Source organism: Frieseomelitta varia, unplaced genomic scaffold (assembly GCF_011392965.1).
Source record: "Frieseomelitta varia isolate USP_RPSP 00005682 unplaced genomic scaffold, Fvar_1.2 scaffold_667, whole genome shotgun sequence".
Lineage (NCBI taxonomy): Eukaryota > Metazoa > Arthropoda > Insecta > Hymenoptera > Apidae > Frieseomelitta > Frieseomelitta varia.
In genome coordinates, this window is record NW_025110442.1 from 1 (window position 1) to 26,389 (window position 26,389).

The 26,389-nt window shown below is 39.7% G+C and overlaps 1 protein-coding gene across 12 annotated transcripts in view; it reads left to right on the forward strand.

Annotated features, from left to right (window-relative positions):
* Positions 1-4,341: 4,341 nt before the first annotated feature.
* LOC122535095 (rap guanine nucleotide exchange factor 2) overlaps positions 4,342-26,389 on the forward strand; it is a 28,250-nt gene continuing 6,202 nt past the window's right edge. The window contains exons 1-17 of one of the 12 annotated variants that reach the window (XM_043666308.1): positions 4,342-5,613; positions 11,485-11,583; positions 14,900-15,112; positions 15,184-15,536; positions 15,622-16,083; positions 16,168-16,460; positions 16,545-16,842; positions 16,917-17,148; positions 17,223-17,533; positions 17,605-17,789; positions 17,895-18,106; positions 18,190-18,421; positions 18,484-18,798; positions 18,894-19,211; positions 20,453-20,569; positions 22,069-22,254; positions 23,508-23,765. In XM_043666308.1, coding sequence (XP_043522243.1) covers positions 5,494-5,613; positions 11,485-11,583; positions 14,900-15,112; positions 15,184-15,536; positions 15,622-16,083; positions 16,168-16,460; positions 16,545-16,842; positions 16,917-17,148; positions 17,223-17,533; positions 17,605-17,789; positions 17,895-18,106; positions 18,190-18,421; positions 18,484-18,798; positions 18,894-19,211; positions 20,453-20,569; positions 22,069-22,254; positions 23,508-23,765 — 4,204 coding nt within the window. In that variant the 5' untranslated portion in view covers positions 4,342-5,493. Of the gene's footprint in view, positions 5,614-11,484; positions 11,584-13,677; positions 13,996-14,899; positions 15,113-15,183; positions 15,537-15,621; positions 16,084-16,167; positions 16,461-16,535; positions 16,843-16,916; positions 17,149-17,222; positions 17,534-17,604; positions 17,790-17,894; positions 18,107-18,189; positions 18,422-18,483; positions 18,799-18,893; positions 19,212-20,452; positions 20,570-20,675; positions 20,729-22,068; positions 22,255-22,365; positions 22,733-23,507; positions 23,766-26,389 lie in introns of those variants that run through there. The other 11 variants (XM_043666307.1, XM_043666309.1, XR_006308083.1 and 8 more) reach the window with 11 other exon arrangements.

The window sequence follows — 26,389 nt, forward strand, 5'->3', positions numbered from 1 at the left end:
AAAAAAAAAAAAAAAAAAATGCTCCGGTGCACCTGTACGAGAATTATCGGAAAAATCGTGCTGTCGGGAGTCTCGTGAAACGCAAGAGGAGTTGTTTGATCGTTCGTTCTTTCCGAGTTGGAGAAACAGAATAATCGATCGTCCCTCGGGACAGAGGTAGAGAAAGAGTTGTGCACGGGATTCTTGGGATATCTTTGGACGGGTTCGCTCATCCGTGGGTCACTGTGAGCTGTTTCCCGAATTCTTGGATAAACGGTGAAGGGATTATCGAGTGAAACGCTGTGTTTTGTCACGATCCGTCGGTTTTGCGTTTTCCCTCCTTGGAAAATACAGAAAAGCGTTTTGTGTGAACAACGAACACGTCGATCGGATTTCCCGTACGAGTTTTTCGTATTTTCCGAATCGAATCCCCACTTGAGTGAATGAACTTCTTGAATTTTATAAAAAAAGAACGATCGCATTCTTTTTAATTGCAGGAAATTACGTATGTGTAGAATTCCTCTCGTTTTCGAGAGGAAAATTTCAGAATTCAAACCGATCGATTATTTGACGAAGCACAGAATTTTGTACGTCACGCAGAGTCACGTGGATTAATATTTTCTGACGAGTATTTTACGAAATGCGTTTACAGAAGAATTAACGGGAATTTAATTTTCCCGAAGCTTGTAATTAATTCGACATTAATTGTACACGTACGTGGCGGGTCGTTATCTGTAATTTCGTTATCAATTTAATCAGTCGCTGATATCTGCACGACTGACTCACAACGTATTTTCATTTCTCATCCCGCGTACACACTTTGCTTAGGTTTAGGCTCGACGCGTTGGAAAATTATTTGCCGCAGTTGGAATTAGCAGAACGGTGTTCAATTTGCGTAGTTTCGCAACGTCCCCGAAGAACGGCCCCGCGTTTCAAGAACCCTCCCGTCGCTCGTCAATTAAACACAATACGGCAACACGTCGATTATTCCACCGTGACAACAAACAGCGGGAAACCATCGGGACCCTCCTCCTGTACAAGCAATCCAAACAATCGTCAACGTACCACCATAAACCTGGCCCCCGATCCTAACCTCTACCTCTCCCACAATTCCCTTGTCTGCGAGCGTACGCAAGCTTGGAGAGTCCCAGATGTGTACCAGCCTTCACGTGCTCTCTTGAGGGTCAGCGTCCGTTGCTGATGGCAAATTTTCGTTTCTTTTTTTTTTTTTTTTGGTGCAGGTTCAAAGTTGCATCGGCATTGAGATCATCAGCGACTTACATGGCACTTACATGATTCTTACATTTTGTGTTTGCATAAGTATTGAAATGGTCTTGGGATTAATTCTACGGAATTTTTTTTCGTTATCAATTTGATCCAGTCGCAGATATCTGCAGGATACTGGCTCTCTCTCTCTCTCTCTCGTATTTTCGCTTTTCATTTGCCACGCTGTGTATTATTTTCCACAGTTGGACTTGAATTTGCAGACTTCAGTTCCAAAGTTAGAATGCGTCGAGCTGCGACAGGTTTTTGACATCTGTCGCAGAGGGGAAGCGTCAGTCTTCTCGGTTAGGTTATTTTAGCGTGTGGTGGCGAGTTTTCTAGTGGCAAATCGGCAGCCGAAAATCGAAAAAAGAACCGCGCCGAAAAAGGAGAAACGGTGGAACATAGAGCACGAAGCTCGAAAAGAAAAGAGAAACAAATGGACAGAGGAATAGAGAGAAAGAGAGAGAGATGTTCGTTTCAGACTGTACTAGACTGGAATGGAATTTCACGACGGGAGTTTTTCGGCGCTGGCGTGTGACGCCAATGGAGGGGCCGCAGGAAGAACCGAAAATAAAGTAGACAGTCTCTCTCGCGGCGAGAAAAGCGTATGAATATGCGTACGCTCCGAGGCAGCCCTCTTGCTGTGCCTCGACCACCATCCTCTCGTCTCTGTTGGCCGCGCGAGGAAATTTTCAACTCGCTGGCATACACGACATGTATGTACGCAACTTCGAAAACCACCCTGTGAAATTTTCAGCTCGCGCGCGAGGTACAAGGTGAGGTACGAGACGCGATAAAGTCTGATTAGAAGCCGAAATTGGGGCCAGAAAAAAGAAAAAATCATTCTACATTCAGTTTAATCTTGCTTGTAATATTGCGAATACCTTGGAAATTAATTCTCTAGAAACAAAAATGAAAAAACGTCGAATCTGGCTTCACGTACATAAATTTTTATAACATTGACTCTGTCGTATTGTCGTTAATAAGTCCAATGAGCTAATAAATCTAGAAAGATGAAACTGATAAATTTGATAAGAGTTATTTTCGTTGCATACAACTCAATTAAAGAGCTTCGGATGCTTTCATTCACGAGATTTCCGACCAACTTGCTAAAACGAGATTGCTGGAGTGCTGTGATTTTATCTCAAATCGAGATCGGGGAATTAAGTTTAAAGGATTTCGAGAAATTCTGGGAAACGAACGAGATTCTTTTTATCTTCGGAAGATAATGTCGCGAAATTTTCTAAAAGAGTTTTACCATTTTGACCATTTTTTTTTTTTTCCATTTTTACAATAGGCTTGAGATCTTCGACTTGAAGTGCTTTCACTTTTTCCAGAAATGTCCAGCAACTTTGCCACTGCGGACGGTTGCATTTATTTTTTCTTTCGATAGACTAAAATTCCTTCTTCTGTCCGAGTGAAGGACAAGGTTGTTTCAAACTTCTCGACGAGATGGTCAAGCCCACTCGGCCTTGGTCTCGAAATTTCCACGGACATGAAATACTAATCCCATGTCCAGTTTTCCACGGAACACGTGCTCGACCATGTGTTTCGTTGCTTTCGTAAAAATCAGACAGATGTTGAATTTTGTGAGAACTCGAGAACAGGATCGATGAACGGCGCGACATACTTTCTTTTTCAAGAACACTTCGCTTTTAGCGCGCATTTTTACCCAGGTTTTTTACGTCTTCTCCTCTTGTTACGTTTTTACGACGGCGCTGTGGTAATGAAGCGTGCGATGCTTTTCTTTATACTGTTGAGGATGGGATGAAATACTTTTTATATATTCTGACATTACAGAAGGATAAAGCGAGACGAAGGTTGCGTCTCGATTATTAGATTCTCCAAGGTTTAACAAAGTAATGCGATGACAACAAATCTTTTTTTTTTTTAAGTGTTTTCTATCGTTTTGTATTAAATAATATAATTTCTGTAATATACCGCGATTATTAAAATAACGTTCTTTAGCATTGAAATTTATATCTTACCTTCAGTGTACATTTTTTAAGAAAATTCTTCGAGACTTTTGACTTTTTAAAGAAATTGCCTGCGATTTCATAGCAGAATCTGCGATACTGTTCCTCTTTTTGCGAATGCTCATTCATGATGACCGCAGATTTTTTTTAAATTTCGCTCGCATAAATATAGAATCCCGCTCTTATTTTAGCGACGTAATCTCTCTTGGCAAATGTAACCTACGCGAACAGAAATTTTATATTCTTTAAATATTAGAATATTTTTCGACGACCGAAATGTCGTCACAAAATTCCGCGTTATTTTCGAATACTCTCAGTCGCAATTCCAACAAATTTTTTTTTACGAGCACCTTGAAATCGTTACATCCTGAAGATATAATCGAACAGGATGAACTAAATTATATTTCCGTTCAAGTGAAATTGAAAATCGTCTTTCACAAAATTTTCTGAAATTTCACGTTTGTCCATCATTCTTGAAACAAACTTTTCTTTAAAAAATCCTTTATCAATCTACATTTGTACAGACTTTTTTCTCACTTTATCCCAAGTACAAATCTCGTGTCTAAATTTTCATTCAAACACTCTGTTCAATCTCACTTCTCTTCTGAACACCCGATCACAATTTCAACAAATTTCTTTCACGGTCATCTTTAAATTGAATTATCCTAAATTTTCGTATTCTAAATATATAATCTGACAGTATAAATTAAGTTACATTTCCATTTAAAAATCTTCGTTTACAACGTCATTTACTTATATTTAAATTTTTGTCCATCGTTTTTAAGACAAATTTCTCCTAAAAGAAATCCATTTTTTTACTATTATTAAAATCTCTTTGTGAACATAGGTACATCACTACAAACTTTATCCCACGTACAAATCTCGCGTCCGAATTCAACTCATTTAAATTTTTGTCCATCGTTTTTAAGGCAAATTTCTCTTAAAAAAAAAAAATCCATTTTTTTATTATTAAAATCCCTTTATGTACATGGATATTACATTAGTACAAACTCATACTCATTTTCAACCTCGCGTTCAAATTTTCACCCAAGCTCACCGCGTCACTCTTGTCCCTCCCTCCAAAATTCCCATTCCACGATTTCATGTCATCAGCGAATGAAAGTCCGTGGAAATCACAGAGAAGTCATTCAGCATCGGCAAGAAGTTTGTATCGCTGAACGCTCCATTAGCGCGCGGTGAACGATGAACGCGGTATAATTTAATCGGGCGCGTCCTATTTTACATGTCCCATACGATCTGACAGCGGGCCACGAGTTATCGCCGTCTGTTCTCTCCGTACGTCACTGCGTGCGTAGTCACGTGACGGCGGCCAGTCGAGTCACTCTCTTTGGCCCTCAAGAATCGTGAAACGATTCAGTCGATCGTGACCCGCGCGATGTGCTCGGTAACGCGTGTTCTGACACAGTATGGGCCAACAGCAGCAGCAGCAGCAGCAGCACTGGCGAGCCAGAATTGCACCTTTCACCGATAATCCAAAGATATTCCGACCTTGATACGAGACGGCACAGTCCGATCCACCGTTGAATGTTTTATCGCGGATCGGCTATCGGTGACTTATTAAGCGAGCCGTGTGCTCTCGAAGTGTGCCGTTTTAACGAGGACAGTGGTATCTCCGCCGCGTGTCTTACTCCTGACACGTTTCTTACTTCCACTCGGCTCGTACGACCTACCAGCGTGACATATAAATTATATTCCTTTCTATTTATTTCGAAGAACGATCGATCGCGCGCGATTCTTTTTCTTTTTTTTTTTTTTCTTTTTTTCTCAGTCGTGGAAACGGGGATAAATTAGTGAAAGCACGTGAAAGCACGTACAATCGAGTACGTACGTACGGTACGATTGATAGTTCCATAGTTGAATTGTGTATTACAGGTTTTAAACACTATTTTCTCTCTCTCTCTCTCTCTCTCTGTGAGTGAGTGTGTGTGTGTGTCGCCGGGTAATTGAAAAGTGAAAGGGGGCGATCGGTGAAGTGATTCCGGTCTTTGGCGATTTTATTCGTAGCGCCAAGTTTTACAGTGTGTTAGAAGTGCGACATACTTCCGTTGGATTCGTTGTGCGTACGCATTCGTGTTCGAAGATCGGAGATGTTGAAAGATGTGCGGCTCAATATGGGTGCGTTGAACGAAAGGAAGACAAAGGACGAAGGTGTGTGCTTTCGAAGGTGTGGACTCGATTGAAATGGAAACTGAAGACAGCGGGTGAAATATTGTAATTGACGCGAGCGTGAAGTTGATCCGATCCGACGAAAATGTTGAAGCACATGAACCGAACTGGACGGCCTCGGGTCGTCACGAGGAAGAGGAAAGGTCGTTCGTTGTCCAGAAGCTGGCCTGGCACACCGAGGCCCTTATCGATTGTCTCGAACGAGGTAAAAACTCACAAATTTACAAAAATTTAGACACGGTCGTTTCACCAAAATCACTCGGTACTTAACAACACACGGCGACAGAGTGATTTAATTAATTACAGAAACAGAATAATTGTAGAATTATAAAATAAGTATCTTTCCTTTCCGTCACTATATGCTAGAATAAATGAGAAATCTGACATAAAAATTTTCGTACGGTAACACGGTAGGAAAAGATCGAAACAAATATGAATAACGTTCGCTGGCTGAAGTTTGAATAAACAGAATTTTCATTGAGAATCAGTAAAATACAGCAAAGCCCGATACGCACGCAACGCGTTAATCTCAATACGCCGCGATATCTCAACAGTTTCGTTTCTTAATCGCGGCGATGTCGAAAAGGAAACGTCGAATCTTACGGCTTACGAAACCGAATGGACAAGAGCGTCGAGCGTGCCACGCTGCATTTACATACACACGCCGCGGAATATTTCCCGGAATTATTTACATGGAAATTTAGCAGCCGCGTTCGTGCTCGAATCGAGCGATGGGCACGCGGCAAAATTTATAGAACGCTTCGGTTTTTATGTTGGTAAATAGAATTCGAGGTTACGAACCCTCGTGACAACAGAGGGAAGGTGATTCAACGTTGAATTTACCGTCTGTTTATAACTGGCGTGTGGCCGTATTAACATGAATCAGGGAAAATAATGAAATTCGCGGCACTTCTCGTCGTTCGTCCCTGTTGTAAATCGAGTTGAATTCTTTTGTTTCTCTTTCTCTCTCTCTCTCTCTCTCTCTCTCTCTCTCTTAATTGAACGACTGCGCAGATTTTCGATTCGAGTGGCTACGAGTTGAACATTTTATAAATTACAAACGTTTCGTTGACGTTAATTGGAGAAACACACCTCGCCAGTTTATTTCATCAACCACATCAGGCTACGAGTCTAGTTTTAACTCCTTGTAACTAGCGACTACGTCGTTCTATTTTGTTTAGTTGTATTATTATTATCGAGCGATTTATTTATAGGAAGTTACGCATTGCTTCGTAGGTCTCCTCATAGAAGTTAAAGTGAAACTTAATTATAAATATTTTCTCGTAAATACGACAGATTTCTAGTTGCCAACGCGCTTGAACCCCGAGCCATTCATCTTTAGCGTCGTATTGATCTATTCAGTCTTCCCTTTTATTACGTCGTTTAATAACGAACTCTCCCATTAGACTTATTTAAATTAAAAAGACTGTTGCTGTGACAACACCTGATAGAGAACAAAACGTCTCCATTTTCGAGGAGCCTTCTGCTGGTTATTCTGGTGGGATGAATTTTTAAATTCAACTTTGACAAAATTCTCAACGTTAATATATTTATCGATTTATTTCTTCGTCGATTGACATACTCTATCTAAGATTTGTCTCTGTGACTGCGTCGATATTGTAAAAACTTTTATGCCTGATTAATTAACAGCCGTGTTCTTTGTCACGGACAACGTTTATTGAAAACGAAATGAAACGGGTCGAGCGTTCTCCCATTCGCGGGAGAAATGTGTCGCCTTATCGCCGACTCGCGGCTGCACGCACGCGCGTATGCGCTCGCCTACGCGGCGTCGAAGGGCCCACGCGGAGTGTGAATATATATAACGAGGACAAACAGAAAGATAAAGGGGCAAGAACGCGAGCCGATCGTTCGTCACCGCGTAATTGCCCGAGATGAATTTTCGCACGGTGCTTGGCGTTTACTCAATTCAATCGTCCTGAATGAAAAAAAGTGAATCTTTTCAATCAACATGCCAACCTTTTGGAGTTATTTCGTTACTGAATCAATGAGAGACATCTATGTCCTAATAAATAATAATGAAAAAAAGTTGCTTGCACAAGATTCAATGTGACACTGTTCTCTGTAGGCTTTGAGAGAAGCTAATCTCCAAACTGATAATTATCGAGTCGTAGGAACGAAGTTTAAGCATTTTTATGTAAATCGTGTGGCGTATCGATTGATAAGATTATTCGATAATCGGAGATCGAACAGATTTGCCTGCGTGTATTTCAAAAATGTTTGAGCGTTAGGTGAAATTGGTATTAGTATGTTCTTATCAGTCGAGCGTATTGATTATTAATCGATGGAGTAATTTGAAGTACTATCAATGCGGTCAAGTGTGAGTTTAACGTCAAGCTCGTGCCTGAGCTTCGTCATGCACGAGCCAAAAATCGAGAACAGTTCTTTGCGAAAAATGCTCGACGATGAAAAGAAAGGAAGAACGTGACGTCAAGACATTCGATGCGCGGACAATTGCGAAATGATTTCATCACCGAGACCCAAAAACATTGACCGGTATCGAGAAACACCGAAGTGTTTCACAGTGTCACGGGCAACAATTGCCAAACCTCTGGCGCTGGTGGGAACCTTGAAGAACCGCCGGTTAAATTAGGCAATTGTTAATCAGCTGATCAAGTCGCTTGATCTGAAATTTGTACCGCAGCCTCGTGTTTTATAAAATTACCAGAGCCACCTGGCTGATAATGTGAAAATCAAAAATTAGCAAAAGCCATTCGTACAGCTTTGAAATTTGATACTGACAGCTTGTTGTTGACTAATTTACCAAATCGTACTTACTGTCCTTAAACTACAAAATGGACGAAGCTTCGGTTGTTTCTGACAGACACACTTCCTGAATTCCACTTGAAATTCAGTTGTATAAGGCGATCTTGAACCACTTCAGATCCATCAAAAGTTACGCGGCTAAAAATGACGAAAGAACGGAGGATTACGCTGCGTTAGCGACTTGACATTCGATTGCTTGTAATTATGCATATATTGACGATTATGCAACGAGGGAACGTTGACGCACATTTTCTACGTTGGCTGTACGCTCGCAAAGTCCGCGAACCGCGCGCGATGCGCCATTCTAATTCGCGTAGAGGCAAACAGAGCGTGGCACGTGATCCATTTCGTTTCTCTCCTGCGCGTTTTGTTTGTCCGTTCGAGGGATACTCGTCGAGAGATCAAGCTCGAGATGAAGAAAAGCTAAAATGGAGTATCTGTACGCACTAGTTACATAGACTATCGAACGTTCACGAATATGTATGATAATTTCTCAAAAACAGAGATAATTGGACTCTCAGGACAATCAGTTATCAAGTTTGATTTTCACTGTTTACATCGTGAAAGTCTAGAAGAAGTCAACTACTGATAAATATTTGTTCATTTATCGTATGGTAATAGTCTAGTATAGTAAAGAATGTTAATTTAAAAATATTATGTAATTATAACAGTCACGTTTGAGGTAATTTAACATGTCTCACGACTAATAAGGAAGTTTTTGAAAAAAAAATTAAAAGTTGAATCTTAGTAGAAACAGTTTCTATTAAAATAAACGCGTGGAATTGCTAATTTTTTTTTTCTAAGACTACCATATTAAAAAGTACTACATATTTAAATATACCGTGAAAATATAATTAAAAATTACCGCAAATTGGTAAACTATAATAAGTAACAAACGTATTTAAAACCTCGCATGCAATAAAACGTATCAGGGAAAATATTACCATTCGTGAAATCAGAATAAATTCAAACGATATAAAAGATGGGAACGTCAACATTAAAAATAAACGTATGGAGATTACCGCGAGCAAACAATGCTTCATAAATATTCTTTAATGTTCTGTGGAGAGAAATTATAGTGCTGATGATAATTGGTAGGTATAATGGAGGTTGCTTGGCAAGAAGAAAAAAAAAATGGTCCGCTCTTTTGAATTCTTTGCGGTCCATGGCTGAAACAATTTGTACAGCATACTTTCATCTGTAGCCTCTTCGATATAGTGATGAATTGTGATTTAAGACGCGAGACAAGGGATTGGTTAGCTCGGGTAATGGATAATTAAAATATTATGTTCTGTTTCATTATGTCGTTGAGATTTCTAAGTGGAAAGAAAGATGTATTTCTAACGAAACGAGTTAAAAAAAAAAAAAACTGGATGAGTTGCTTACTTGTTAATTTTGGAGCTTGCGGTTTTAGCTTAACGATTCTTCAGAATGTTGTTGCGTCTAACTTAATTAATACGTTGAACAATTGTTATTACATCGCATTCTTCGCGGCACGAGTACGATATTCGTATGATAATTATATCTGTAATAATACCTTAACTGTAATATTAACTACATGAATATTTCTACAGAACTGTATCTGAAACTGTATTTGTTCGGACATGTTGCATACATGTTTCTCATTAAACCGTGACTTGAAACGTAATTAAACAGGAAACGAACCTGGTAGTTCTATTTTTTTCTCATATCGTAAAACTACGATATTTGATGAAAAGCATTAGGAACGAGACACGAGGCAGAATAGGATTAAGTTGCATTCAGATTAAAGATATAAAGATTTTGCAGAATACACGTAATGCCAATCGTTTTTCAATAAAAATGTGAGCGTCGCACATGCGTGAAAATATTCGATCGTAAAGTTTCCACAAATAAATTTCCGCGACGATTATTACATGTCAGTAGGAACCAATTAAAAGTTATAAATCAGTGAAAATATCGCGTCAAACGTTATACTTGAAACGGATTGCGTTACGCGTTACCGTGTAAACACGCATACACGCACACGGTGATATGTATTTTCCAACAACGCACCGTAGGAAGGCGTTTCGTTAATTTCCGGCGTGTCGAACAATATTTTTCGCGACGTGTACACCGCGTTTCGCATCGGCTGTTCCCAATCGAATCAACGTATCGCCGACCGATGGAAATTCAACTTTCATCCCGAAATTGGCTAAATGCTGTCCGCCTCTAACAATCGAGTCGCGAGGGAGCGGTTCTGTGAATGGTGACTATAATCGGCGTATCTACCGGAAGTCCGGCCTACGGGTTCCGGCCTCGAGCTCACGCTCATCTCGTTGTCTCTCCGTGTTCTTTTTTTTTTCTTTCTCTCTCTCTCTCTCTCTCTTTCCTCTCTTCTTCTCTTTTTTTCTCTCTCATTTTTTTCCAACCATGCACATCGTTGAACAACGAACGCTGTTGACCGAAAAAGAGAGACAGGAATCTCTAAGCGAGGGGGCGAGAGAAGTTGACGCAGCTGCAGAAGTCACAGGTGGAACCGGATTAGATTATCAACGCCGTTGGAGGAGCTTGTTTGTCATTCCAGAAATTCGAAACACGCTCCACGCGTTGACGTTGCTCTCGAGCTTGCGTTCGACCAGCCGAATTTACTGCGAAATGGTAGTTTGATGAATGTTGATTGTAGAGAGAGGGGTGTACTTGGAATTGGAGGATCGGAACGAGAAAACGTTCTGATGAAAATTAAATTCCTTGCTTCTATAGAGTGAAATTGTTGTTAAATGTATCGCGAGAGAAATGAAAGGGTGAAAAATGCTTATGCGTGTTAAAAAGTTTCTAGTTACGTATATAGATTGCAGGAGAATATAGATTTTTCTGATTTTGATGCCGTTTGATGATCAAAAGAATGTACATTAAGAAGAAAAGCAATTTATTTGATCCAGAGATGTCTTTTAGCAATTAGTGGACGTCCTGTCAAACAAAATATATTTCTAAGCTTCGAAAACCGCAGGGTGTCAATTGCAGCGTTCCGTGATTTATAAAAGATGAAAGATTAACGCGAGCCAGAAAATATTGGCGCGCTGATTGCGAGGGAATCGCCGAGGGAATCGCTTTATCGATCGAGTGAAATTTATGTGCGAAATTCAAATGCATTATTGGGGAATGTCGAAAGAGAAGATAATGAAAGGGGTTTTTATTTAAATTTTACAATTTCCACGAGAGAGTAGTTCCGAACTTCCATATGGTATCGATTAAATCAGTTATTTCCCGTTGATATTTTGTAATTCTCATTTGCGATTATTTCTCTAATTATTTTTGTCTTTTTGTTTGACAGATCGACTATCCGGAAGTGCATGGAGGAAGGATGCATCGACCACCGCACCCTCATCCCATAACCGACCATCGACAGGTCAACTTGGTCTTCGATGACACGGTAAACATCTGTTTTCGAATTTTCTTTTCTTCCATTTTCAGACAGAAATTGCACGCATACTTTCAGGCAGATCACTTTTAAAGAAAGAATTCACGTCCCTTTCTTTAACCCGAACTTCTGCGCTTGAACTTTATAAATATATTGATCCAAAAGAGACGAACGGAATGGAATGGAATTTGTATCCAATTGATTTTTGAAAATCCAATTTTAATAATTTCTCTGTAATCTTCGATCATAAAAGTATTTGGTTGAAAAACTCACGGCTCGTAATCCCATCGATGAATCGCGTGCACTTTTGCTGAACATTTTCCTCGCAACGATTCAAGATCATTTGTCTTACATCATCGGCATGTCGTTGAAAGAAAGTTTAGTGCTGTCGATCCGCGATGTGTTCAGTGCGCTCACGTGTTCTCGATAATCGAAAAAGCGAGAGAAAGAGAGATGAGAAGATCGTATCGAAAGCGGCCAGTGATGTAAAACTTTTTAAAGTAGTCTTTTTTTTTCTTTTCTCCACATTGTATGTTTTCTCATGCATTTTAAATGTACGCTCGTTCCCTCGTGAAGAGAAGTTTTATCAGTTCGTGCATTTTCTTATTTCCATCGACACGTATACGTGGAATATTCACCAGGTTGCAAAGAGTAAACAGCGATCGTAAACCGAGGAAAGGTTTTCCTCAGTTGGAAAGTGGAACGTAACGCGGAATACGATTTATACGGTTGCACTCGGAGAAAATTAATTTTTTTATTGTAATATATGCTGTTTTCTTTTTTTCCCTGGGTTCTTTCTATATTCTATTATTGGCTTGAAAGTGTATGGTATATTTTGCAATATTTTTAATAACGTATTCAAGGTATATAAAATATTTTTCATAATGTTTAATATAACATTAATATTAATCCTCAACTACTACTGTAGTACTACTACTGCTAAGGGATTAAGGCAGTAATGATTTCTCTCTCCCTCTCTCTCATTCAGAAATGAATTGAAATTTATACAGAATGTCACTTCGATAGAAATAGCGTTTGAAATTTCAATTCGAAATGTGGAAATTTAAATTTCGTGCTAAAAAAAAAAAAAAGAACAAGATCGAAGGAAGTTCAGCTTTCCCTCCACTAGAGTATTTACCGACACGCGGCGCTCCGGATCGAAAGTTCGTTAAGGCGCAACGCGTGCGAGTAAGATGATCTACATTACAGTGTCCCTCTCTTAAAGAGTCAGTGGAATGTGCATCGGTGGTATGCGCTGGTATGCCAGTGTCTGCCCGGTCGAGTAGGACGAAACTGAATGGGAGAAGCAATTTGGAAAGTCTGCGGAGCAGGAGAAAAGGAAAAGTGAGACACGAGCACGACATAACGGGTCGTATAAATCATCCGTCGGGTCGGCCAGTGGCCTTTAAGCAGTTACTATCCGCTGTGTTGGATGCTTTGAGTAGACCGGTACTCTTTTCACCGTGGCACCCTCCTTCTCTCTCAATCGCTTACCGACTGACGATTGACCGACCGTCGACTCCTTAAGCTCGTTCCACACGACCGGCTCTTTAGCCCCACGTTTCATTTCGCCTATCTCCTATTTTCGCGCGGAAATTTTATACAATGGTGCTAGGACGCGAACGATTTCTCGATACAGCGTAATCGACTGAACGTTCTGAATATCATAGATTACTTACAGACGAAGATTTATTTCATCCAGACGTGAAGTTTCGTCCAGTTTTGCGACTGCTTCTAAAATTTACACGTTCGATGTTGGACCAAATCGAGATGTTTAGAAGAGATTTCCTCGATTTAAGAAACACGGAACGAAGTGTCGAGCGATACGATAGAAGTTTAAGATACGAGTAATCGAGTGATTGACTATTAACGTAGTGCAAGCAGGACGAAGCGAAAAATTTGGAATTGAATACCGGCGACGCTTCATTGATTCGAGGCGTTTTGTTACTGTCACGGTCAGAAGCTACAGGTGGGCCCCCCAACGCGCGCCCCCCTATTGAGACGGACCTGAAGTTTGCCGCTTGGCCGGGTCACGTGACCCTCGACTTTCGAAGGGAATGCCGGTGGCTGAGCGATTGGTGGGGGAGGGACGAGAGGCAGTCCCATGTCCGCTACTTCACTAAGCTGACCGTCTACGACACCGGGGCACGCTAGATGCGCCACGAGCTTCGTAAATGCATATAAAGAAGGTCACGTCGCGTTGCGTGTGTATACAGCCGCGTATGTGCCCGCGAGTGAGAGGTGCCAGTTTCGCGTGTTCGATCGAAACGTGGACCAAGAGCGAAAGGAAGATGTAGCCCGAGCACTTAATTCGTTTTTCTTCTCGTGTTGTTTCCCATGTTGTTTAAAACACACAAAGGAGCATAGTGCCGAGCAAGTGCCATTAGTTAAGAGGACAGGATGGACGCCTTCGGCATGTACCAAGTGAGTTCTTGACGATCAGCCGTGGGCTTCAAAATGGCCTTGGGTTTATCGCGATTTACTTTTCTCGTTGCTCGCGGTTTTCCTCCAACGATCCGGCCACCGTCGTCGATCGTGGGATGATCGTCGGCCGATCATCATTGGGTGACAGATGTCACGAATGTTCTTGTTTAGATATTCGTGTCACTGTTCCCGTCTCTTTCTTTCGCCGTGCGTGTTTTTCTCTGGCTGTTGCCCGATGCTCTGCGTGCGTGATGTCATGTCTGACAACCTAACCTAACTTAAAAGCAGGCCTGTCCCCCATCACGCCCATTCCTGGTACTATTCCGTAAACGAGCTCCGCTCGTCGCACTTATGTTTTTGCCCTACATGTTTCTTGAGTCTGTTCTTTGCGACCTCTTCCTGCCGATTGACAGATCGATGTCGATAGATGATAGATAGATTGCACGTTGCTCTCTTCGTAGGTTTATTCTTTTTTTTCTCTCTCTTCTTTCCCGCGAGAGAGTTCGAACGGTGCATTGATATCTTCTCTTGGATTTGCACCGTGCTATTGTTTATAAAATCGCAATTGCCGCATCGCGACTAAGAATGCGTTGTTTTGTATCAACATCGTCTGGCAGGAACATTAATGTAAACAGTTTGGTTAACATATTTGAGAATGTAGCAATAACAAAGGGAATATGCTGAACGCCTTCAATTAATGCGAACGTATTACGATGTACGTCATGTTTAATAGTAAATCGATGCGGCTATAAATATTTAGTATATAAATATTTAATACTCGTCGAGCACAAATGCTTGACACCAAGTGATCTTTACACAAGTTTCTACTGAAAATTGTGCGACAATAAAGTGTAATATTAATCAACTAAAGGATAACTAACTGGAGAATTTTGTTTTTTTGTAGTTTTCCCAGGGCCTGACAGGCAGGCCAGAGCTGTACCAAAAATCCAACAGAAGCAGCCATTCGAGTGACACAAGTTCAGCATACAGTGGTTCAGACACCATGACATCCGTACAAGGTTCGTTAGATGCAGACGCGGACGACGTTGATCTCTCTGGTCTTGTTGAATCTATAGTGGATAGCGATGAAGAGGAAGATCTTGCAGAGAGCATGGACGTGAGTATATTTATCAACTGATAAATTAATAAAATTGAAGATTAAATTAACCAAACTTTATGTGTTCACAGAGCTTGACTGTCCGTGATCCAGTCAGAGAATGTTTGGAGAAAGATCCTCTGGAAAGAACAGAAGAAGATATAGAAACGCTCTTAGAATTCACTCAACAGTTAAAGGCCTTCACAAACATGACCTTGGCAGTAAGAAGAGCGCTGTGCGCTGTAATGGTGTTCGCTGTGGTTGAACGTGCTGGTATGATAGTCTTAAATGATGGAGAAGAGCTAGACAGTTGGAGTGTGCTTATAAACGGTGCTGTGGAAATTGAGCATAGCAATGGAGAAATTGAACAGCTGCACCTTGGTGACAGTTTTGGAATCTTGCCCACTATGGAAAGACTTTTGCATAGAGGTGTCATGAGGACAAAGTCAGTTCTACGTTAGATATTTACTACTACTAGTAGTAGTTGTCAAATTGAAAATTGCACTGATACGCTTTTATTTCGTTTTCAGATGTGATGACTGCCAATTTGTATGTGTTACTCAGGCAGATTATTTTAGAATTCAACATCAAGGAGAAGAAAATACAAGGCGGCACGAAGAAAACGGGAGAGTGATTTTAGTAACTGAATTAAGAGGTTCTTCAGATGGAGGAACACGGAGGGGTCATGTAGTTATTCGTGGGACTCCTGAACGTTTAATGTTACAACTTATTGAAGAAAACACTTTTACCGATCCCACTTATATAGAAGATTTCTTATTAACGCATCGAACATTTATCGACAGTCCTTTATTAGTTGCGACTCAATTGTTGGAATGGTTTGATCAATCACAAGTCAGGGATAGAGTTGCCCGTGTAGTACTTCTTTGGGTAAATAATCATTTTACCGATTTTGAAACTGATCCTGCTATGATGGAATTTTTGGAAGCATTTGAAGCTGGTTTAGAAAGAGAGAAAATGCAAGGACAACAAAGGTGTACATCAATCTTGCTAAATTTATATTCGTGTAATAATTATCAAGCGTTTACGTTACTTTAAAATCTTTCAATAAATTCCAGATTATTAAACATTGCGTGTGCAGCGAAAGCGAGAACGCGGAATGTAACGTTAGCAAGGCCAACAAGAGACGAGGTCTTGCATTTTAGTATTTTAGGAGGATATGAAAGAGGTTTCGGCATTTTTATTTCTAAAGTGGATAAAAAGTCAAAGGCTGAAGATGTCGGTTTGAAACGTGGTGATCAGATTTTAGAAGTAAATGGACAGAGTTTCGAGCATGTGAGTCACGCCAGGGCTCTCGAAATTTTAAGGGGATCTACTCATCTTAGTATAACTGTTAGATCAAACTTACTTGGTATGTGCTATCTTACAGAGACGATAATCTGTGGATTATAATTTCTTTTATGCGAGCAATGAATTACTGTTGTAGCGTTTAAAGAAATGCTTCAGATACCAGATGACTCGCCGAGGCCGCGGGGAAGGGCAAACAAACCCGAGATTTCAAGAATACAAACAGATCCACGGGCAAGATTGTCCACGCACGTGGACCCGATAACAACTCCAGGAAATCCATTGAATCCTTTAGTGGGCGGTGTTCCGCTATTAATACCCGATTCAAATGTTTCTCCTTGTAAAGATGCTAAAAAAGAGCATAAAGGATTCATGACGCTTGGACCTAAAAAGAGATTGCAAAAAGCTCTCATGAAAATGAATATACTGCCAAAGAATACTATTAAGTACGTTAAAGACAACGTTCTCTTTTTCTAATTAAAGAAAATATATTTTACATGAGAGTGAATTTGTTTTACAGTGATGGTGTACACGTAGACGATCCTCTTGCACCTCCGCATACACCACCTGGAACAGGAGGACTTTCACAGACTACCAATCTTTATCACTCAAAAAGTAATCCCGACCTTACGTCGTTATATTGTTATGACGACTTGAGGGCGCCTGACTATCCGGAACATGTTTTGAAAGTTTATAAAGCCGATCAAACTTGTAAATATCTTCTTATTCATAAGGAAACAACGGCGCATGAGGTAGATATTTTAATCTCGGGGAAACAATATGCATGATTGAACGTTTCTATTTGTATGCTAATACATCGTTTTAGGTGGTAATGCTCGCCCTTCAAGAATTTGGTATAACCGCTGCCGAAGGCAGTTCGAATTTTTCTTTAGCTGAAGTCAGCGTTGGAGAAGGGGGAATGATCAAACAACGCAGGTTACCTGATCAATTGCAAAACCTTGCAGAACGAATTGGCTTAAGTTCTCGGTATTATTTAAAAACTAATGGTATCTCGGAGACATTCGTAGCAGATGAACAAGCGCCAGAACTTATACGTGAATCTCAGGTTCATTTCTTACAATTAAATGCCGTTGAAGTCGCGATTCAACTGACCCTACAAGATTTTAGTATATTCAGGTAAATTGACAATAATATTAATTTTTTTTTTTTGCAAATATCATTTTTATGCAATTTTATATTATTTTTAGGCAAATTGAATCTACGGAGTACGTGGATGATTTATTTGAATTAAACGGTAGATACGGAGTGCCTATGCTCAGGCAGTTTGCAGAACTAGTCAACAGAGAAATGTTTTGGGTTGTGACAGAAGTTTGTTCTGAACATAATCTTGTTCGACGTAGTAAAATAATAAAACAATTTATAAAAATAGCCCGTGAGTATATGTTATGCTCAGTCACTGAAACTCTTTATTGTGCAAATTTTTTAACAACAATTTTTTAACAGATTTTTAAAATTTTTAATTTTATTTGTTAAACAGGACAATGTAAAGAATGTAGAAATTTCAATTCCATGTTTGCGATTGTGTCCGGCTTGGGACATGGAGCTGTTTCGAGATTAAGAGCTTCCTGGGAAAAACTACCGAGTAAATATCAAAGGCTCTTCAGCGATCTACAAGAATTAATGGATCCTAGCCGTAACATGAGCAAATATCGACAATTGGTAGCGGCTGAACAAACGCAACCTCCCATAGTTAGTTCTAGTCTTACTTCTATACACCAATATTTTGTTTATCAGGCAATAAAGTAACACGAAATATTTCTCTCTCTTTTCAGATTCCGTTTTATCCAGTAGTAAAAAAGGATTTGACGTTCATACACCTTGGCAACGATTCCAGAGTGGAAGGTTTGGTGAACTTCGAAAAGCTGAGAATGATTGCGAAAGAAGTGAGAACGTTGACGAATATGTGTTCTTCGCCCTACGATTTGTCGATAATGTTAGAGAAAGGTGGCCAACCACCTAGTTCTGCCATGGTTGCGTTAAATCAAATGACTACTGGAAATCAAGGTGAGTAAACACAAACACGTAGAAACAAGACCAAAAATGTGATAATTCGTTTTCACTAACAGTGTTGCAATGTCCAGGAGGACAAACGGCAACAGTAAAGAGACGGAAAAAATCTACGGCTGCGCCAAATCCGAAAAAGATGTTCGAAGAGGCTCAGATGGTTCGAAGAGTGAAAGCGTACCTTGCTAATATGAAAGTAATAACTGACGAGGAACGATTACACGCTCTGTCTGTGGAATGTGAACCTCATGCAGGAACTGCTGCGGTAGCCGCAGCAGTACCTCTTAGCGGGAGCAGAGGAAGAAGGCATCCTTCGCCAACTTTGTCGACTACAAGCAGTGCCAGCAGCACCAGTGAAGGTAGAAAGAGTATACAAGGTAAGATTTCTTTTTGTCGTTCATTGTAATTTTACGTAAGTTCAACTCTTTTGTAAAAAGTAGCAAGTAAAATATTCATTATTATGTATTTTCAGGTACAAAGTTCGGAGCCGCGTCACCGCAAGCAGTAAGGAAAATGTTAGCGCTTTCCGACCCTCACAAAACTCGTCCGTATCAACCAAAACATTGTCCACCAGCGCTTCCAGTGCCTGGATTGGCGTTGCATTCCAGTGGACTGGAGCCTAGCCCCGGTGCACCTAGGAGAGTAGGATCTGGTAGCAGAGTTCCTATGCATGAGAGATCCCATAGCGATACTCCTTCCAGTTTACCACCACCTGTCGATCTCAGCGCTGAAAGTAGTAGCGTAACCAGCCTGAGCAATCTTCAGCCGTTAAGAAAAACGTTGACCAGTGGTAAGTTGATTAATTTCGACACGTAAAATGGTTCGAAGCGAGATGCTGTCGATCATCGTTTGACATACATTGTATACACACACATATACAAAACATATATACTTTATAGTGTCAAGTTTTCTCTGTGTCTCTATACATGTTGCTAGCTTTAGACGATAAATCACATGGTGCTTCTTTCTATTTTTATTTTGAACGTTGTTTTACTGCGACACACAAATACAGCAGACACATCTCGCGAAGTACCATTAAAAAAATGCACCTTTTCATTGCTCGTGACCGTACACACTGGTCAGATCTCGCAAATTCTAAAGAACTATCTCATTTTATATGCACGCTGCACAGCCGTTTACGCAATTCATAAATGTTCCATGTTTATATTTAGCTTATCCATTTTACACGCATCTTGTACGCCGATTACCGTAGCTCGCGCTTCTTTTACGATCAATATTATCGTCCCGTGTTATACACAACCACGGTCCCGATCCCAGGGCGAAGCACGTCTAGCTTCAATTTAGATCACTCACCATGGGACATACGGACGCGTGAATCACATCCTTCAGCGATTTAATCTCAATGCTCTTAGTCTCTTTATGTTCTTTTTTTTTTTTTTTCAATCACTTTTTACGAACAAACTTAAATAGCAGTTACAAATTTTACTTACTTTACAATAATATTTTCTTAATATTTTCCTCGATTAAAAAACCGACCGACAATTAATTATATCGTAGGAAATAGAAATATTGCTCCTGGGAATATGGCCTCCTTCTGATAAATGTGACATTTTCCAGGATTTGATGTTTTCCAATTTTCATTCTTTCCCCCTTAAAGATAAAGACAACACGAATCTTGAACTTTATTAGAATTTCATTAGCTAATAGCGTAGTCGCTTACAGAAGGACGATCTCTGGTAGGCGTGCATTGAAAAACAAATGCTGTGCGAGCGCGACTTTTAATTGCGGTCGTATCCGACATTTTCTGTGGGCGTAACGAACTGACATTCGTTGGCTCTGATCTTTTTTTTTTTACTTTTTTTTATTTTTTTATTTTTTTTCTCAAAGTGAGAGAGCGAGAGAGAAAGAGAAAGAGAAAGGAAGTGAGAAAGAATGATATATACGGATATACACGTGTCCGCGGAGACGCGATTAATGTCTATTAGACTAATTAGCAGTTAGCGTGCGCATCGGGGCGAAAACTGGGCTAGAATGTGTAGTGATAGAAGTGTCTTGGGGACGTGTGCGTAGGTTCGGTGACGAGCAGTGACAGTGGTCACAGTACACAGCTGGACAGCCACAGTGGAAGCAGCGTAGAAGCTGGTGGTAGTCCACCGCCACCTCAAAGACGGCACTCCGCCATGCAAGGTACGTAAACTTGAACCAAAAGAGATCAAATAACTCCAAAAGCTCGTACTCATTACCTCTTTTGTACTATTCTTTTTTTTTTTTTTTTTTTTTTTTGCCTTCGTAGACCGTAGTTTAGTAGGTAGAACCAAAGAAAGAATCTGAAGTGGTCCAACGAGATGAAGTTGCCTCCTTCGTATATTTTTAATTTTTATTCTTTTTTATTCTTTTAAATTAAAATGTTGTCGTTACGGACGACACATGTATATCGTGTATGTCGTTGATTGACAAATGTAACTGCGTGAAAGTTCGTCTCGTGGTTGGGTGTTCTATGAGTCTCTGTTTTCCGTTTGTAATCGCAAAAGTGATCGTACAGAGAAAAATTTTTGCTCTCCTTCTTTTTTTTCTTCTTTTTTTTTTTTTAAGTAGTGTGTGACGTAACGTTGGATATTTTTAGTAGTTAGTAAACACAGAGAATGATTTTTTTTTTTTTTTGAAAACGTGTGATATCTGTTGTACGTCTCTTGATTACTTCCATCGAGTATTCATCGAGTAATTGTCACATCTGTTTTTCACTTTTTATTTTTTATTTTTTTCCCTCTCTGTCTTTTTTTTTTTTCTTCGTTCTTCGTGAAAGCAAAATCGAAAATGTTCTCTCGTTACAGTTTATTGTTTCACAAAATCATAGTCCGTTTGTTCCTTCGAGTCATTCGTTTCACCGTGTTCCGAGTCACGATTTGATTTTAACATATATGATTAGATTAGATTTTTTAGACACGATTAGATTTAAAAGAAAAAAGAAATAAAAAGAAACGTATGTCCCATGGCCACTCATCTTCATTCTCCCTCTTGTATATATGATAGTTAAGAAGAAACAAATTCCGTGCAATTTAAGCTATACAGCATATAATACGTTACGTGTATGTATATTGCGTACACTCTTTTTACCGTACCTGTCCGGTTATTTTATTTATTTATCGTTTAGTCGAGCGTTGTCGCCGATAACGTAGGTAAACGTGCTTCATAGCCGCTTCTATCCCGGGAGTTCCAACTGCTTTCAGTACATTTATCGCTTGAAGCTTCTTTCACAGAGACTCGCTTCTTTACGCAGAGGGGGCATTATTCACGCATACACGCATACATCGATATTTATATAACGACACATCGACCCAATTTTTACGATCTTTCCACTCGCGGCACTCACTCTAGGAATCTTCCTTCATTTTCAAAGAGAGGGAAACATCGAGAAATTTATTTTTCTTTCACTCCTCGAAATATAACTATGTCCCTTCTTTGTTTTTTTCTTTTTTTTCTAACAAGAAATTTCTGTCAGTCAACTCTTTAATTTACCTTTCACAAAGAAAAAAAAAAAAAAAAACATTTATATTTGTACAGTTAAAGCAGAGAAATGAAAAGGAGAAAGAGAAAAGATACCACCGATGTTAAAAAAAAAAAATCACCGGTGTGCGATTGTATATTTTGTAAAGAAACATTTCGTATGTGGCCTGTGTGTGGTGCAGGGTCTGTTTTGAGAGGTGGTGCACCTCCGTTCCCTCACGCGGTAGCAGTGTTACCTCCGCTTCCTGCCAACCACAACCAGAATCACAACCACAATAATTATCATCACCACCATCACCACCACCACCATCACCATCACCACCAACATTATTACGATCATCACCATCACCAACCCCAAAATCCTCAAGGTGAGTCCGCGATTAGTCTTGCCTCTCTGTCTTGAGTTTCTTTCCTTGCAATTTTGGCTGATATCTTTCTCTCTCTCTTTCTCTCTCTTTTTCTTTCTCTATTTTTCGTAGAAAAACCTCTGTCCGATCTCTGTCTGTTCGCGATCGGCGTTGCTTCCGGATTATCCGTGTAGAATTATCCGTGCATGACAGTACAGTAGATGATAACTAATGATGATATCTCTCGGCGAATGGATGTCCGTAGGATGATTGAATAGTGAATGAAACGGCTCTGCTACTAATCTTTAGATACGTGCATACGTTAGAAAAAGAAAACGAGTAGACGTTGGAGTAGATGAAGGTTCTGTACCGACCGGAAGCAACGCGTGTTTGAGCTTGAGGCATTCGTTGATAAAACGTATATACAGCGATGCACAAGGCGGCTTAATCTGTATTAATGGCTTGCTCGAAGGGTTGGCGTGTGCACGCTAATAATCACGTGAGTATCGTTGCCTGCCGTACACGTGTATGCAGGTCATGCGTGCGTATAGAAAATGGTGTGTGCGTTGCATCGACAATGTTGTGTGTGATCGTTCTTTGTTTTTTTTTTTTTTCTTTTCTTTTCTTTTCTTTCCTTCGATTGTGTTGCCGCGTTTCCTCAGGATTAACGGAGTACCGAGGCTTCCTTTCAGGGTATACATTAACTGGTCTTTCTAACTATGCTTTCCAACTCTATTCTTGGGTTCTGATCCAGCGGTGAATAACGTGCGTGTTTCTGTACAGTTTCCTCGTCTATCCGTCGGTTCGTCTCTTCTTTTTCGACGCTGCATTCTGAACGAGTATCTGACGAGTTTCCCCTCTGATCTGAAGATCAATGAAATGAAACAGTTGACAAAAAAAAAAAATTCCGAATTTATCCTATTTTCGTACGATTCAACTAGAATTTCTGTAAAACCGAGTATTGGCATAGCAATGTACTGTTTATTATGGAATTTATTAGAGTAAGCTGCGCGAATATTTACGCATAATTCATATTTTAAATATTCCCTGCGCTTCGCGATCTCCCACAAATGTGTAAAAAACCGTCGTTTGGAGACACGTTCAGAGTCGTGCTCGTTCAGAGTTGCAGAAATGGCAATGTATGACACGTCGGTGAAGAGAATATGAGGAGTGAGAGAAAGAGAGAGAGAGAGAGAGCAGTTGTTGAGAAGCAGGAGGAAGGGAGAGACGCAGCGGTGTGAGAGATCGAGAGAAAGAGAGTCGAGGGTTTTCAGGTACTACGGGATTAGGAGTAGGCATGGGTCTCGGAGTACCGGCGGCGCTTCCACCACCAGGGACTGGAACAACCATTATGACGACGATCACGACCATGACTACCATGACGTCGATGGCGACGATGCGTCCAGGAATCGGTAGTACACAGTGCCGTCAACCGCCTGCTTACAAAGTTGCGGCTCAGATGGCACGGTTGCACAGGCTTGGCCGTGCTCACAGCCACGAGGGCGTTACCTACAGGAACGACCATGAAGATGGTACAAATGCAAAACACAATCCGCTACCTAAAATACAATCTACTCTACCTACCACAGTTTCTTCTCTAGGCGTGTATATGTCTATACTCTTTTTTTTTTTACAAATTTACCATATACATACGTACATAGTTTTTTCGTCCACTTTCGAGGCTTGCGTTACCCTAACACTATTGATATATATCGTAGCGATGGGATTGATATGAAACGGGTAACAGCGACTGGAGTTTGTTAGATCTGTGCAGTTGATTGGTAGTTAGGTTTGGATAGGCTCTGAAACATTGAAAAGGAAGTGATAGATCTCAGCAGTGGTATAAAATCTTTGCTGAGATTCAGATAGGATTTAGAGAGATGCATTTGATAAACGACAGGTTTATATTATTAAATTATTATTAAATTATTAAATGATGGACAGTTTGGGTGGAGGGTGGGTTTTTGAAACGTTGAAATATTTTTTTTTCAAGGGAAGTTAAAGGGATAGATCACGGCAGAGGTAAAATCCTTGTTAAGATTCAAATAAGATTTGGAGAGATGAATAAGATAGTGCTTGCGTAATGAATAATAGGGTGGAGTAAGCTGAATAGTAATTGATCTTTTCTGGGAAGGATGAGAATTTTTACAAACTGTTTTTCTGTTTAATGGATTTTCATGTGGAAGTAGTGGTGTAGAAGTAATTTTTTTACGAAATGGATTTTAAAAATACAAAGATAGGAAAAGGGATAAATATGCTTTTTTAACATTTTTATTATGTTTTTTTTTTTTTTTTTTTTTTCAAGAAACTTGAATATATGTTCAGATTGAAAGAAAAACAAGTGTTAATTATAAGTTAAATTTGAAGAAAAGATATAATTGTAAGCTAGTTATAGGATTACCAATGAATATTGTATCAGTCCCATCACTGACTTTCGATAATGCACGGAGAAAAATGTTAATTACAGTTTTTGATTTCATTAGCAATCCGCCTATATTCGCCGCGCAATATTTTTGAATATTTTTGCCGCATTTTCGTTCTGTTCTTTCAGACGTGACATGTTTATATCGGCTTCTTATCTTCTATAATTATGTTTCTTCGCATTGAAGGAAATTCCGGTTCGTTAACTAATCGCGCAGCGTCTATAATAAATAAAATAATCACAGCCTGATATACATCATGTCTGAAAACGATCAAATGCATTCAAATTCAATTGTTAGAGATGTAAGTACGGCTGGAAATTATAATCGGGATTGCGATCAGTAACATTTTTCACCGTAGATCAATCGACGAAGAATCATGACGTAGAAGTACCACGATGAGTGTTTGATAACTGACTACTTCTTGCAATTCTGAAACACACGAATAGTAGCACAGAAATCTCTAGAGTTTCCTCCAAAGTATAAATCAAACCGTCCCGAGTTTCTTCTTTCTTCCGATGGACGATCTATGCAATCGCAACATCAAGTAATTCACACACCGATCTCTATATCTACCTTTAAGCTATTTCTATCGATCGAGTACAGTGTACGTATGGACAACACACTAATCGTCGATGGACGATTCTGAATCGTCATTGTCTGTTGATGATGTACGATGTACGATGCTATTATACTTGTTTATTTTATTTATCTTCTCCACGACGATCCACAGCTAAACTGTAAATAACGAACACGTGTATTCGCATATGTTTGTACATTCTTAATGCATATTGCCTGTGTGTAACCGCACGCGTTCTCTGTGTGTGCATAACTTACGACAACTTCGTCGTTTCACATTTTCCCTTTGGATTTTCGACATTTTCTTTTTTCTTTTTCTTTTTTTTTTTTTTTGGTTCTAAATTTATTCCAAGAATCACAGAATTATTTAGCGCAGAGCCGCTACGTTAGATCTGCATCATTTCAGTCGGCGAAAACACTCCGATTGCACATCGAGTTTCTAATTGTATCGATTGTATTTTTATACTCGTGCACTCGCTGTTTTTTTGCAAGCTTGTTGTAAGCGGATCGTGTGACCTTTGACTGCAGCGAGACGATACTTTTGCGTCTCACCTTTTTGCGTATTGTATAATTTCGTGTTCCACACTTCGTGTGGCATGAGAGCTTGCTTGCATTCGATTTTCTTTCTTCTCTCTCTCTCTTTCTCTCTCTTTCTCTCTCTCTTTTTTTCTTGCACGTCACGTCACTTCACGATCCCTCTTGTTTCGAACGAATTATCGATACATAGAATTTCTTACATTTTACAGCATCACTTTATAGCTGGTTTCTCTAAGGAATTTTACGGATAATTTGATAGTGTTCTCTGTTTTTTTTTTCTTTTTTTTCTGAAGAGACTTGCTACTTTGGCGGCTACTTTAACATTACTTTCCAGCTCGTTCATGGATTTTTTTTTTTTTTTTTTTAATCTGTGCAACTTTTCGCATCGTTGAATCGCGTAGTTCTTGTCGAAACTGTAGTTTCTGTGAGTATGCGTTACAATGGCTATTGTTCTATGTGTTAGTTGATTAGAAAAATAGACGAAAGAACTTTTAGTAATGGTAACAAAGTATCTTATTAATTAGATCACTTTAGATCGCTTCGATTCACAGCACTCGTAGTAGATACATCCTTTTAGAAAATCAATATACTCAAAGTTCAGAAATTACAGTTTCAAAAAA